Source organism: Pempheris klunzingeri, chromosome 8 (genome assembly GCF_042242105.1).
Source record: "Pempheris klunzingeri isolate RE-2024b chromosome 8, fPemKlu1.hap1, whole genome shotgun sequence".
Lineage (NCBI taxonomy): Eukaryota > Metazoa > Chordata > Actinopteri > Acropomatiformes > Pempheridae > Pempheris > Pempheris klunzingeri.
In genome coordinates, this window is record NC_092019.1 from 12735083 (window position 1) to 12750497 (window position 15415).

The 15415-nt window shown below is 40.0% G+C and overlaps 2 protein-coding genes across 2 annotated transcripts; both read left to right on the forward strand.

Annotated features, from left to right (window-relative positions):
- The first annotated feature begins 4271 nt into the window (after positions 1 to 4271).
- stmn1b (stathmin 1b) lies at positions 4272 to 7143 on the forward strand. The gene is made up of 5 exons (XM_070835133.1): positions 4272 to 4361; positions 5426 to 5471; positions 6159 to 6331; positions 6447 to 6638; positions 6734 to 7143. Exons 2-5 carry the CDS (start codon positions 5456 to 5458, stop codon positions 6791 to 6793), a joined length of 441 nt encoding a protein of 146 aa, XP_070691234.1. The 5' UTR covers positions 4272 to 4361; positions 5426 to 5455; the 3' UTR covers positions 6794 to 7143.
- Positions 7144 to 10126: 2983 nt separating this feature from the next.
- paqr7b (progestin and adipoQ receptor family member VII, b) lies at positions 10127 to 13303 on the forward strand. Its single transcript, XM_070835804.1, has 2 exons — positions 10127 to 10213; positions 12239 to 13303. The coding sequence occupies exon 2, from the start codon at positions 12245 to 12247 to the stop codon at positions 13301 to 13303; it is 1059 nt and encodes a 352-aa protein (XP_070691905.1). The 5' UTR covers positions 10127 to 10213; positions 12239 to 12244.
- Positions 13304 to 15415: the final 2112 nt, after the last annotated feature.

The following is a 15415-nucleotide window of genomic DNA, read 5'->3' on the forward strand; positions in this document are numbered from 1 at the left end:
CACTAATAAACGGAAGTCGCTCTGCTGCTTTTCAAAATAAAAGTCTTTAACCTCAAATTACAGGCTTTTCAACATAAAAGACTTTAACTGCAGTGTGTTGTGCCTACAAAAAGATCTTAGTGTGGGAGTGGGATGAAAATGGAACCTTCTGTGCATGAAATAATGCTGCACCCTTTTTTGGAATGATAGCAAGCCTTTTTGTTGTTACTGGGTAAAACTTTGTGGCACAATTTTATGAGTTGTGGCACTGCACAGTGAATAACATGACAGTGAATGTGGGGACTTTGAAACCTACCATCTGTCCTCTAACTCAGCATCCCAGATGCTGAGTGTCTGTTGTTTAAAACTACATGTACAGTGAGAGAGGGCCTGTCAGGTGCGGATAGAAGCCTCTTCAAAGCCCCTGCTGTTGGTAGTACACCTGCACAGAGGGGTGCCAACAGTGATTGGGTTATTAATAACTCCTTTAATGTCTAACCTGGAACAAGCAATATACTTAATTAATTATTTAATAAGTAGGAGCATTGAGAACTATAGGCCATGGAAGTAACATTAATCAGCAACGACATGTAACGAACACTGAAAGGAAAAATATTGCTATTCATATGTGTAAGATACCATTGTATTGCATTGAGTTTATACTTGAAAATACACCCACATGACATACAGGCATAATGCACAAACTGAACATAAGTTCAACATGAGTGGATTTTGCTGTTAATTTTTTATAAATGTCATTTATGATGTACAGTAGGACTCATAGTGTCTTGCACAGACCCCAACTCTTGGAAAGATGATATGTAGACCCTGATGTTTGTCTATGAAATCCACATAGCTACATCTCATTGTTAAAAAATTACCCATTAAACACTTTTTAATTGCTGTGTATGTTATGTGGATTACAGACATACATGTGCATTTTAAATTTCTGTCATGTTTATTCCTCTATCCAACACTAGGTCGCAGCATTTAACCGCCATTTCACAGCACCATTGTTCAATTTCAGGAGCTCCTAACTATATTTCACACCTCAACAGATAAATCAGTGGTCAGTAATAATGTTACAGTAAAGCTAATAAACAGATCTTGAAGGTGGGCCTGACACAAAGGCATTACACAAAGGTTTAAAGCCTTTATCCCATAACCTATTCACTACATGTTCCTGCACAGGAGATGGATGAGTTTTAATATCAAACATCCTGATATGGAGGGAATAATCTCAGAGGGAACATTTTGGGACTCAGTGTCTCTGTGATTCAATGTGGTCTGTCCCAACATATAACCTTATACCAACCTAACAGTAGCAGTTAACCCCTTAAGAAAAAAAATTATGTCCACATATGTGGACAATTGGTCTTAATTTCCAGAAAACACAATAAAGTCACCTTTGTGCAAAACTCTTTATTTCCACCCTGAACATAGCCGTTTTTTGTCCTGACTGCTTTTGCATGTATTTATAACACATACAAAACATATTTTGAACATGTTTTGAAAATCACGGTGCAAAAAACAATATGAAATATCAACAATTTTGCCCACATACATGTCCATACGGCCCCAGCTAAGCAGAATTAACTACTATGGTAATATAACCCAAAATGTGATGTCCACACATGTGTACGTCAGGTCTTTAGAGGTTAAATCTACTTTGTCAGAAAATTAGAGAGTTGTTCACGACTTCTCGCTAGAGTGTTTGTTGATCTGACTGAAGCATCTGGTTGGATATAAGACAGAGATAAGTAAGATCTTTTATATTATAAACCCATCTGCGCCATTCTTAACTATCTGTTTGCTTAGGATGAATGAAGACAGGTGGGCTGTTAGCAGGACTGAGATTAATATACAGTAGGAGGAATGTTCTTTTATTTATCCAATACATAATGTAAGATTAGTGTCCGTGCTGGGGAAGGTGTGTGTATTTAGGTCCTTGCAAGCTGTTGAAATGATATCTGTTCATGAGTATCAGCTCTAAATCTCTAACCCACAAGACAGCCTGTGTACAACATCCTACAGTACACAGAAAGGGAAATATGAGAGTCTGCACAGGATGCATCACTTTTGTACAACACATGAATCCAAACATTTCCCTTGTCCTGATCTAAACGACAGATATAAGTACATTTTTTGGAGCCTTGGTACAGAATTACAGAATTCACACTCTTTATATACAGTACAATTAATTTTATAACCGCATCTCACCTCAAATATAAGTAAGCACCTTCTGGTAGTGAGGAAAGACCATGTACCAAAATTAGCCTGTTATAATGTAACTTGTATGTAACTTTAAGTTTTAATATTAGTCTTTGTGTATATTGCAGAGAAAACAGCAGAGAAAAGGAAGAGTAATTAATCTGATGTATATGTAACCAATTAATCTACATGCGTACATCAGCTCATCACACTTGGTCTGAATAGACGTTTCTAAAGCTTGGGTGAGAGAAAAATGTAACATGTTAGCTCACTATGGTTTAAGTGCCAATAACTATGATGCAAATTAATTACTGAACCTGCAGTGCTGCACTCTCTTTATCAACACCCATTAATTGAGTTATTGAGCAGACAGAAGCTGATGAGCGTATAGATGCACAGTGGACTGCAGTACAATGAAGAATTACAAAAATAAAAATAGTTATTTTATCAATCTATCAATCTTGACAGATTGGCTTCAGGGACCTACTTTCCCCCCAGGAATCTCTTTTCATTTTCTTTTTCCAGTGTGAGCATGTACCTGTGTTGGAGTACTTTTTAAAGGTGAAGGTCAGACAACCTCTGTCATCCATTGGGTGTTTTAGCCACACACGCCTGTGAGTCTCCTATAATCACCTTTTTGTTCTCACACTGGCCGGCTCACTTGGCCGGCAACAGTTGGCAGCTGATGTCTGATTTTTTTCTGTTTTATTGTCTGTGGGACGCAGCTGCCAGGATTACAACTTCACTCTCATCCATCACTACTCTTTCATCACTCACTCCAAGGACATTCTTGTAGCTTCCACCTTTAGCAAGAGCTGTTAGAAGGAAAAATGATACTTGATTTAGCTTTTTGAAGGCTTTTCTGTTGGATAATGGGAAGTTGAAATGCAAATACTGGTAAAAAATAACTCTTTTACACCTGCTCTGGAATAACCGAATCAACCGATGAGTCTACTGTGTTATAGCTTTAACCCACCTCATATAATAGACAGTGTTATGGCCACAAGGGGAGCAAAGACTTTGTTTGCAGATAGGTACATTTCATAAATGATTCCATTGCCAGTTTAATGACTCATGAACTTTAATATAGCCTCCTTTTGGGCAATGATAAAAGTCTCCATTTATATCCAGGTATCATTTGCAGGGGTTGGAACAATGTTGGAACACTGTCACTGTTGGGGAAAACATTCAAATGGACCATAACCTGTTATTTCATAATGAACCACTTTATTTGAACCATTTTATTTTATGCTATTGCAGTTTTCTTTTCTTTTGGTAAGACATGAGCGGGATGGAAAGGAAAAAAGAACATGGCGATAAAGAGTGCTTTACTGAAACATCACACATCATGACACACATCATGAGGCCCTCTTTAACAGCTCAAAACCAGCTCATACTTTACATTTTTCACCTTGATTTTTCTTGACTAACAGGGAATTAGACCTCTGTCGACCGCAAATGTAAAATTATTATGCAGCATACCATTTCCTTGGTTTGTGAAATGACAATACTTTGAGGTTGCTGCTGTGTTTTGCCACCTTCATCAATTTAACAGTAATAGTATGATAACATTAATACTCATAGTATGGTCTGTAAATGGATTTGGTGGTGGCTGAGTTTCTGTGAGAGAGCAGTTCATTTTGAAAGATGTGCAACCGTTGAATGCATTTTGTGTCAAAGCAGCAAAATATCCACAGTCAATTGGCTTCTGCTGCTCTGTGTGAAGTTTTGAAATTGAATGAACTCAACATTGAGAAATGTAGTGTTACAAATTGTAAAAAAAAACAAAAAAAAAACTGTAAAAGTCCAGGTATATAATAAAGCCCCACTTTACTGTGCATGTTTAACTAATACCAGCTGGGTTCCTTCCACTGTAATATGCACTGAGTTGCATATAAACTTTAACTTCAGCTGACAAGTAAGACCTGTTTTGCTCTCATATCCTCGTACCCATGTTGCACCAGGCTTTGTGTCTGTTATTCTGGCCTGCAGATCCTGGCGCGTACAGTCTCAACCCCCTCTGTGATTGGTGGGTTTGGACCAATGAAGTCAAAGAGCTCCGGTGACGTTCACAGACGGCAGGTTTTTGCGCGAAGGTGCAGATGTTGGCGGTCTGAGCAGAGACTGAGGACAAGGAGCGGGCTGAGCTCTTCAGGCTGAAGCACTTGACGGTGAGAACAATGGCTTTTATGCAAATGTTTAAACAGGCTCTCAGGCAGATGCAAGCTAAGGGTCATTAGGGTTAAAGCTCGATTTGGACACTTTTTGCAGCTTTACGCAGCAACACTGAAGTGAACTGTTGAAGTTAACGAACTTTATTGTTGTGGCCGCTGTTCAGTGAACCTCACAATAACAACAACATTTTAGAAATTAATTCAAAAGCTGTATCATACGCATTATCCTAACATTTAAAAGCATTTTAGCATATCCTGTAAACCAGGGGATTAATACAACGCCACATTAAGTTTGGCTGACTGTTGGTTTTTTTTTTTTTTTTTTTGGTCGATGTTATGTAATCATCATCATCATCATCATGTAAGAGCGCCATAGTAAGTTTAACCAAGCTAACTTTAGTGGTCCAGTCAGTAACTTAATTTTGCTCTACACCATCATTATCGTTTTAAGTAACTGTTTCTGCATCAGCATTTCAAGTGTGCGCATGTTTACTGGGGTCTTGAATAATATTTTCTGTTGCCCCTTCGCCGCCATTTTTGTATAGACACATTTTGCAGTCTGCAGCAGTGGGAACCCACGATCACTGCTTTTACACCACTGGAGATTAACTCCCATCATTTATAAACAGCTCCACTGTGTTAATAGCAGAGGCATCTGTGAGATGGAGAACCAGTTTTGCTTGTCTTGTCTTGACATGACACGACACGTGATGGGTAACTGAACATATTATGTAAGATTATAACAGTAAGTTATATCTTCCACCAGTCATCAAATTAATCAACATAAACATTTATTTAGTTGCTGGAGGAACCAAAACAATGTGTTTTGATGCTACAGTCCAAAGCAGGTGGGGAGTTTTGAAAAGCTCACTGCTTTTTAAAAGGCATGCGCGCATGCCTGACCCATGATCTATCAAAACATGAGCTGTCTGCTCCAGCACTGCATTCTTTCATATGTGGACAGTTGACCAAAGCGAAATTAAAGCTCATCAAAGCATATCTTTGTACAGTTAGACACATACTGCTCGATAATGATATTTTCTTTTGTGTTTCTTTTCCAGTTGTGTCAAAAAGACGAAATATCTGCTAAAATGGCGACTTGTGGAGGTAGGTGTAAATTATGTAAAGTGCTCCATGAATGAGTAGTCTTGGTATGCAACAGTACATGTAAAATAGTTCAATTACAAACCTTTCAAGCCATTAAATGCCTTTTAAGTTCCAAGTAAGGTAAGGTTGTAGACTAAAACACAGACAAAAAATGTGGGAAAGGAAAGCTTCTCACCAGAAAAGAAATGCAAAGCCAAGATTTTATGTCCTTCTGACACAATAGGCAAGACTCAAACACAAATCTACAGGAACTGGAGCCCCCTGGTGTAGTTGCAAATTGCAAAAGTGATCTGTAAAACAGCACTCCTGCAAAACATAAAAACAGTCTTGGTTTTGTCACATATTGTTTTTATTTCCTCTTCATTGGTAATGCAAAAAGCTGCCACACAGCAGGGATTATTACCTTTCAGTGACCCATAGAGAGGTAGCAGGAGGCCGACTCCACTTCTTTTAACCATCCTCAGTCACACAATGACAATGTCAATGGAGGTATTGTATCAGTGGTGCTGATATGCTGATGATTGACAACAGTTAATTGTTAATCATCAAGTAAAAAAGGCAGACTTTGGTATTGAGTTAGAATATTGTAATGTTGTGACCTTTACCTCTGACCTGACTTCATCACACATCCACCAAAGACTGACCATCATCTGTTCCAGTGACATTAATAAATGTCCTGTTTTACAGACATCCAAGTGAAGGAGCTGAGCAAGCGTGCTTCAGGTCAAGCATTTGAGGTCATCCTGAGCCCCTCAACCCCTGACGCCAAGTTTGAATTTCCACTGTCCCCTCTGAAGAAAAAAGAAACATCACTCGATGAGATTAAGAGGAAACTGGAAGCTGCCGAAGAGAGACGCAAGGTATTATCTGAAATAAAAAAAATAAAAAACTAAGTGAGCTGTAAAGCCCGGCGCATGAGTCTGTGATTGAGGTTTTGTTAACTTATTGCAAAGCCCTCTCTTGTCATCTTGTCAGAGCCAAGGGGCCGAAGTGCAGAAACACTTTGCTGAGAAACGAGAGCACGAGAAGGAGGTCATCCAGAAGGTCATCGAGGAAAACGGCAAATTTAGCAAGATGGCACAAGAGAAACTCAATCAGAGGATGGAGGCAAACAAAGAGAACTGCTCTGCACGGATGGCAGCTCTCAATGAGAAGTTCAAGGAGAAGGTAAGCTCCCGATGGCATATCAACCTGTCTTCATGTTTAGTGCTGAAATAATGGAAACTGCAGTGTGATTCTCCTGTTTTTTGAACACTTAACAGGAGAAGAAGCTTGAGGAAGTGAGGAAGAACAAGGAGACAATGAAAGAAAGGGAGAATTAATTTGTTTATGATGCGGAAAACCGTCTTTACATCTCCAAAGATAAGCTTTACTGTTTTTTAACTGACATTTCTATGGCATTGTTTGTTGTGCTGGTTCTGATTATGCTGTTGAATGGAAGTTGTTTATTCAATGTTATATTGGGTGCTTGGATATAGTCAGACTTTTTCTTCACTTGTAGTTTTCTTTCTGGCAGCTGATTACACTGTAGTTTTTGTTGTATTAACTATATTTTTGCATTAAGAGGCATTCCACTGTAACAATTTGGTCGTTATACTTCATACTGTTGAAATGCATCATTGCGTTCTGAATTGTTGATAGTATTGTGATTTTGTAACCAAGGTTTTGCCAATAAAGTCTATATCCACAATTTAATATTTTTCTGTCATGTGTGTTGAACATATTTGTGCCTTAGGAATGTTATACATGATGTCATTCCTGCACCATGTGATGACTGACGTAACTGGAATTAAAGGATAGATGCAGAGGAGTCATGTATGTAATGTAGTAGGGACACTCCTGACACCTTGTGGCAGATCATCTTTTAGTAAATGTTAAAAGCAATGATTCCCACGGGCTCCTAAGATTAATCTTACTTTAGTTTAAGGAGTCATGGATGGCAACCAGTGGTTTAAGGGATCTAATGCATCAATTAGGAAGCAGGGATCAAATTTAAATTTGATTTGTGAGCGAATTCCTGGTGTGTATTTGTACGGATGTGGCCACACTCGATACATAGAAACACCAAATATGTGAATTTCTCACTATGTGAATAACAACTGTTTCCATTATATGAATTCACAGTACAAGTAGCCTCTGAATAGGACAAAAAGCATATTTTTTGCAGAGATCTTTTGGATGAACAGTGCTGCCTGACTCCACTGCTGTCAAGTTTGGGATAGACGCTTCAGAGAAGTACATGAAATTGCTGTGCTGTGGATCTCTCACTTGTAAGTAGGGATATTAACATGCATTAGCAGCTAAATGAGACCAGCACTGACTGTTACAAGTTGTTAGTAATTACATTGTCACATATTCTTGTAGTGAACATGGCTTTGGAGAGTCTTAAATGGCCAGACAACACAGCAGCACAAAGTCAAGAGTCCTTCAGCTCTTTTACAGCCAGCTGCACTAATCTGCACTAAATTGGATATCAGGGTTTTTACATCTTTTGTTCGCCATTACATTTGAGTCGACAATCACATGGCATTGTTGTTTCTGTATGAAATCAAATTAAAATCAATGCAGTAGAATAATTTATGTCATTAAGATCTAATTAGAGTTTGAAGTGCTTTAACTCCAGAGGTAGTTGATTTTTTTTTTTGTTGCATCATTTGAAAAATAGTGATAATTGAACCCCACTCATGAAGTGCATTATAAAATCTGGAGGATAATATGTCACACATGGCTGCACTCATGGATCAACCCTTTTTACATCAAAAAGAAATACAAAGAAAAAAATCTTACTGGGCTTAATTCTAACATATAATGACAATAAAAACATTGCTTTTTCGAGAAATTGTACCTAAAACAGACTCATCATACATATAATTTCATATCATGATCCATTCTATTCATCTATATATCGTTTTTCAACATTTAATACTGTGTGCTCACAGTAACAAAAGTGTGACATAGAAATGTCCACATAGTTGTTTGTGTCTGCTGCACAATCCCATCTTTGTCATGTGTTGGGAGATTTATCAGCCCAGAAAGCTGCGTGTCCCACAGTGCAGTGTTCCTCGACTGGCAACACAGGGGACAAAGCCTGGATCAGCTCCAAGACCGCTTTCTTAGCCTGTGCTGGATTTTTGGTCTCTTGCTCAGCATCATGGGTTTCCGATCATTGTGAGCATCCATTTTATCCGCTGTATTCCATAAATTGAGCTTCTGTTGACTCTTTTTGCTCACGTTCTTCAAAATTGGCCCAGAGTGGAAAAACACCCAGGACCAGGAGGCCAAGACATGTTCAGTGTTGTCTTAGAGAGGCCCTGAATCCGTCTCTGCTGAGAATATACACTATAGGATGGTCTGTCTCAGGAAACAATGCAGATCTTTCAGAAACATTGAGTCTAACAAAGGAAACATTGTAATTGAAAGCTCAACAAGGGAAAGGCACAGACTATAAAACTAATCTGAGCACACAAGCTGAGCTGGAAAATTGCTGGTCTTGATAACCAAATGAGACACTGTGAGGTTAGCACGGTCATTTGGAAGCCAATGTATGACAATGAAATGTTGTCCAATTTAAAAACGCACATGACATCATGTTTCAAATTCTAGTTTTGTTACAATAACAAGCATGAACAAACTAAAACTGTTTGGGTCAGTTAAGTCGCCGTCTTACGGCTACGGATGACAGGCTTTAAAACCCAGTTAGTCCAGTTTTTAGGGCAAAATGATGTATGTTGAGATGAATAGCATGTGCAAGGTAACCTTTTTCATTTTGTGATTATCATTATGTGATCCATTATTTTGAGGCTCAGACAAAACGAGCCAATTAAAATGGGGCCTTAAGTAACTTTTTTTTACTTTAACTTGTAATGGAGATACGTGTACTCATCTTGCATTACTTTATGCTTCCACTCCACTTCATTTTGAAAGGCGATTTTGTACTTTTTACTCCACCAAGTTAGGTTATTAGTTACATAGCATACAGAAAAGAAAAGAAACATGAATCAACAAATCCATTATGATGCATTATTATGGACTTAGCTACCGGGCAGTATATAAAGTAGTAGAAATCAGCTCCACCTTTACCAGCTGCAACAGTATAGATGCTTACACATTAATGCATCATTAATCAGAATCCAATAATATTACTTGTATTAGTCTGAGATTGTATAGTAGTAAGTAAGTAGTAGTAAGTATATTCTAATGTAAATACTTTTACACAAAGTAAAAAAAAATCTGAGTAGGCTACTTCTTCCACAGATGGTACTTTTACAGTTTGATATTGGTACTTTTATGTAAGTATGAAATCTGAGGGGAATGACATTTAAACTATTGATGGAGGATGGAGGAAAGTCTGTTTGATAGATAAGAGGTCCAGTGGTATCCAGCCATGCTGTCGTATGATAAAAACGCCTCAGAGCAGAGCCAGACGACCATATGACAGCGGAAGAATGTCCATGCAGGCTGGGCGGGCCGATCGGCCACACGGCTGCTCTCATTGGCCACAACCATGTGCGCGGCAGCAGCGAAGGGCAGCAGCGCGCCTTCTGATTGGCTAACGGAGCCGCTCGTCAGACTGGCCTGCATCCTCCCGGCAGCTGCGCCGTGAGAGCCGCCAGTCGCTGCTGTAGTCACGGTCATCCTTCCTCCGCTCACCCCTTCAAACAATGTTATCTATATTCTGCACGGCTCCAAACCATTCGTCGGCTGTTAAACTCAGGAGTCTGGATTGAGTCTACCATCTACAGGTATGTCTTTTCTGTCAGTGTTGTTGATTTAATCTCCAAAAATCCCATGTTATTTTTTTTTTTTTTCGGTAAAACGTTACAGTGGCGTGAAATACGCTCAGATGCGCCTCGAGCGCAAAACCCTGTCATTTTCCATGAATGTGCATCGGTGTTTTAATTCATAACCACATGGGAAATTGATGCAATCCTCGAGGCGCGGAGGAAGGGTGAATGCAAATTGATTTTGGACATGGGAGCTCAAATTTAAACAAGCATGTCGATCAGGTGCAAATTTGCTGGTGGGAATTCACTGCAACAGGCCCACATAGGCCCGTGTTAAAAACCATGCACTCAGAAATAACCCCCCTCCTGGTTATAGTCGAGCATTTTTCTTTATTCATACATATTTTAAAGGATTGCTACCCTTGCTGGAAACCGAGGGTGTGGACGTCGGATGGGGTTATGTTACATAATCTCCTCCCATTCATCACTCCACGCCTTTTCCTCCTGAACCTCGGCCTGTGTTCATCCCACACAGCCTGGTCTCTGAGAAGCCGCTGTCTCTGCTCTCTGCCTTCCCCACATCCATGGGAAGTAAAGCACACGAAACCAGAAAGCTCTGGAGTGATCAGATCTGTGATTTCACTGTTTTTAACCTTGGAACCAGAATATGTAAATGGTGCTCATATTAATTATAGCCCAAAACGACAGAAAGGCAGCACAGTTTAGCTTTGTACATGTCCAGCTGTTAAAGGGCAAAAGTATCCAAGGAACTGTAAGTATTAAACACTATTTTCATCATAACACCTCTTAAACGTAGACGCTGCAGGAAACACTGATTCGGTGTAGAGATCTACGCTTTTCAGGAAATACTTCCTCATTTGCAATCCCTGATACTGAGAGCAGAGAAAGACGGTCTCTCTAGGATTTATGACTGTCAGGATGGCAAAGGGCAGAGCTTTATTGCACCCGAGCTGAGCAACAGTCCTTCAGTGTGATGCATCATGTTGCAGAGCAGATTAAAGGCTTGGGAACACACTCGGAGACACCAATCAGATGGTCAGCCAAACAAACAATCCAACAATTTGAGAGGAATTCACGATGTGGGATTAATTACCTAAACAACAGATGAAAACACTTAAAGCTGCTATAATCAATATTTTTATTATTAACGGTAAATCAAATGACCAATGTGTAACATGAATGGAGTCGCTGTCAGTCTCAGACACTCAGAATTAGATCTCAACAACTGCAATAACTCTATTGAGCCTTTTAGTCTATTTTAGTCTGCTCTCTTATTGTTTTGGTTTTCTGGCCCATAATTCAACTCTCTTCAACCCCGAGTCCAGTTGCAGCAGGCAGATATTTTTAGCAATAAACCCGCTGTACACTACACATGCAGCACCAAATTGGCAGACAAACTATTCGGCAAACATAACTGGAGCATTTAGCAGCTAAAGAGATACCAGACACCTTTTTACTGGCTGGTGTAGACCAAAATGGAATTAAAAGAGGAGTGACTATTGGAGTTCAATTTTGTCAGCTGGCTCCCGATGCATGTTAATATTCATCTGTGTCTACTGGTTTGGTAATATGTTAGCCATAACAACTTTAAAAATGTGAAGATATATTTGAGCTTGTTCCTCTACCCTTGAATGGAGGGCGGGGGGGAAATCAAAACCAAAAAAAGAAACACTTAATTCAATTTTAAGAAAAAAATGTTGATGAAAATCTCATTGATCAAGCATCCCATCTGTTATTTTGTTTCTCATTTGACCCTCTGACCCCTGGAGCCCCAGGTGAAACCATCAGATTGCTTGTTTTGTTGAAACACTGGTACAGCATCAAAGATTAAGTGAAGTTGAATTAATGCGCTACTCCTTTGCTTTGTGATAGTGGTGGTGTTACTGCAGGCACACACATACACACATGCAGTACAATCTATTCTGTCAATAATCCATATGTTCATTTATACACACAAACAGACCAGACAGATATTGACTGACTGTTGGTTTCATTCTTCCCACCCTCTTCTCTGGCCTCCAGTTTGCCATGGCAACGGTGGTGATGGAGCAGATTGGTCGCCTGTTTATCAACGCGCAGCAGCTGCGTCAGATCCCCCAGCTGCTGGAGTCGGCCTTCCCCACGCTGCCTTGCACTGTGAAGGTGTCCGATGTTCCCTGGGTGTTCCGCGAGCGTCACATCCTCACCGGCTACAGACAGCCGGACCAAAGCTGGCGCTACTACTTCCTCACCCTCTTCCAAAGGCACAATGAGACCCTCAATGTGTGGACCCATTTGCTGGCCGCCTTCATCATTTTGGTGAAGTGGCAGGAGATCTCAGAGACGGTAGATTTTTTGCGAGATCCTCACGCTCAGCCCCTTTTCATTGTTCTCCTGGCAGCCTTCACCTACCTCTCCTTCAGCGCTCTCGCTCATCTCCTCTCTGCCAAGTCTGAGCTCTCCTACTACACCTTCTACTTCCTCGACTACGTGGGGGTCGCCGTCTACCAGTACGGCAGTGCCCTGGCGCACTACTACTATGCCATAGAGAAAGGGTGGCACACTAGAGTGCAAGGGCTCTTTTTACCCGCTGCAGCATTCCTGGCCTGGCTTACTTGCTTTGGCTGCTGCTATGGCAAATACGCGAGTCCTGAGCTGCCCAAGATTGTAAACAAGCTCTTCCAAGTGGTGCCCTCGGCCTTGGCTTACTGTTTAGACATAAGCCCTGTGGTTCACCGCATCTACAGCTGCTACCAGGAGGGCTGCTCCGACCCTGTCGTGACCTATCATTTCTACCACGTGCTCTTTTTCCTAATCGGCGCCTATTTCTTCTGCTGCCCTCACCCAGAGAGTTGGTTCCCTGGGAAGTGTGACTTCATCGGGCAGGGCCACCAGCTCTTTCACGTGTTCGTGGTGGTGTGCACCCTGATGCAGGTCGAAGCGTTGCGAACAGACTTCACAGAGCGCCGTCCCTTCTACGAGCGCCTTCACGGCGACCTTGCACACGACGCCGTGGCGCTCTTCATCTTCACTGCCTGCTGCAGTGCTCTAACCGCTTTTTATGTGCGCCAGCGTGTACGTGCCTCTCTCCACGAGAAGGAGCAGTAAGAAGGAAATGAGTAAAAAAAAATTTTAAAAAGTTGAGTCTTAAGTTATTTTACTCTGTAGTGACCATTAATTAAAATAATTCAAATGTTTTTGTCAATGAACATTATCAGTTTGTGACAGTGACTTATGGTTATTTCTTCTCTATGTGATCTGCCAAACTACAGTGAGCTAAAAAAAAAAAAACCCAGTGTGATTAAGGGTGTGTTTTTGTGACTTCCAGTGAGGAAAAGGGAATCTTATAATTGGTCTGTAGCAACACAGGTAGTACTTAAACACTGCAACATGTCTTTGCATCTTACTCTGCTCTTTTATTTGTCTGCAAGGTTGTTTTTAGCCATAGTCTAAAGGAATGTGGTTTTACATCATACAAAATGCACATTCTGTCCAGATAAGCAGAAAAAAATAAGAGACTAGTTTCTCAAGATGCCTTTTACCCAGTTATATTTAGAATAATCTGACTGCATTAATCAAATTGTAGCATTTCAAATCATGCAAGCGTTTATTTTTTTCAATTTGCCGTCCCATAACACTTTGTATATTGCAGTCAGAAACCAATTACAATCCAATTTCAGTTGGTGGTCTTGATATACCTTTCTGACATGTAACGCTTTTTTTTTTCTCCTTTTGATTCTGCTCTTCTCTTTAAGGATCAAAGCAGGGATTATTTTTTTGAATCTATCAAGGCGCTAACAGTGTGCCACACAAATGTTTGAACATAATCTGGGAAAGTTGAAAACCCAATTTGAAAACCAAATATTGTACCTCCTTATTAAAAAAAAAAAAAAAAGGGATGAGATTTTTTTTCTCTGGGGGATAATATTCTGTTGAATTATGTCAAAAATGAGGCTGGCACTCAGTATTGGTTAAGAAATGGATGGAGGATAACTGATGTCTTTCTGTTGTTGTGACAATGTCAACCTTTTTTATTCAAAGGGCTGGAACTTCAGCTTTTGCCTTTTCACATCCCATGATCTCGGTGCTTTTGCGCGCTCCGTTTTCATTGTCGGTTGATCAGATTTGCGTCACAAAAGCTGTGTCCGACTGTTGTTCTGCTTTTGGTATGTTTAGTTTTTGTATCATGAATATGTATGTGCCTCTACGCATGTCTTTTGGTATATACTGTGGATATTAAGTGTGTGAATGTCTACGAAAGCTTAGCCTTGCACTCCTTTCTTACCCTGTAAATAAGCTATGTTTCTCTGGAAAAGTCATTTGCATCCCATTTTCTCTCCACCTTACAGCACTCAGAGCTGAATGCATATTTCTTCTGGTGGAATACGGCACATTCCTATTTTGCTGCATTCTTTCAAAGCGTGTTTTGTGTTCGGCGCCCTCCTGCCTATCAGACTTTAATGGCTATGAATACATCATTTCACACTGCTGCACTGTTACACCGAAAAGTCCCTTTGTTTTTTTTCTCTTTTGTTTGATGACTTTTGTTATAAAAATATCACACAGATACGGCTCACTGATAATGTTGCTTTGATTTTTTTTTTTTATCTCACAAAATCTTAAATGTCAGAAATGATCTATATTCATTACAGCTCTCTCTGTTCATAATGGTGTTTAATGTGCCAATGAATCTGTTACTGCTTCAGTGATGGTACTACTGAGAGATGAATTCAGAGAGACAAAGTCAGAAGTGACAAGTTGATTTAAATGATGTCTTGACCTGACTGCAAACATGTTACTGGTGAGATTTAACCTCTGAGCCCACGAATATGAACCTTGTAACTGTTGACTTTGGCATTACTGACCTGGTCTCATTGTGCACTGCCTGAATCAACACTGTACATACTGTAGCTGACAACACTGGCTATGTTTACATGCATGGACGGATCTATTAATGTGGTTATTCTGGTTTGGTGTTACCTCTTGGAAATGATTGTTTTTGATTTGAGAACCTGTGCAAGACACCTCCCTTGTTGGTTATAACTTGATTGGCAACAAGACTTAAGAAAGACTGATTTTGTACATGTAGTCTAAGTTTTAATAATAGGCTAATGATATCTAATTGATGAATGAAGCCTGTTAATCTCTCACCAGCCCTGTCTGTGACATGAGGTTATTGTCCAGATCATCAAAAGGACCAAAACCATTGCTACCGGGATT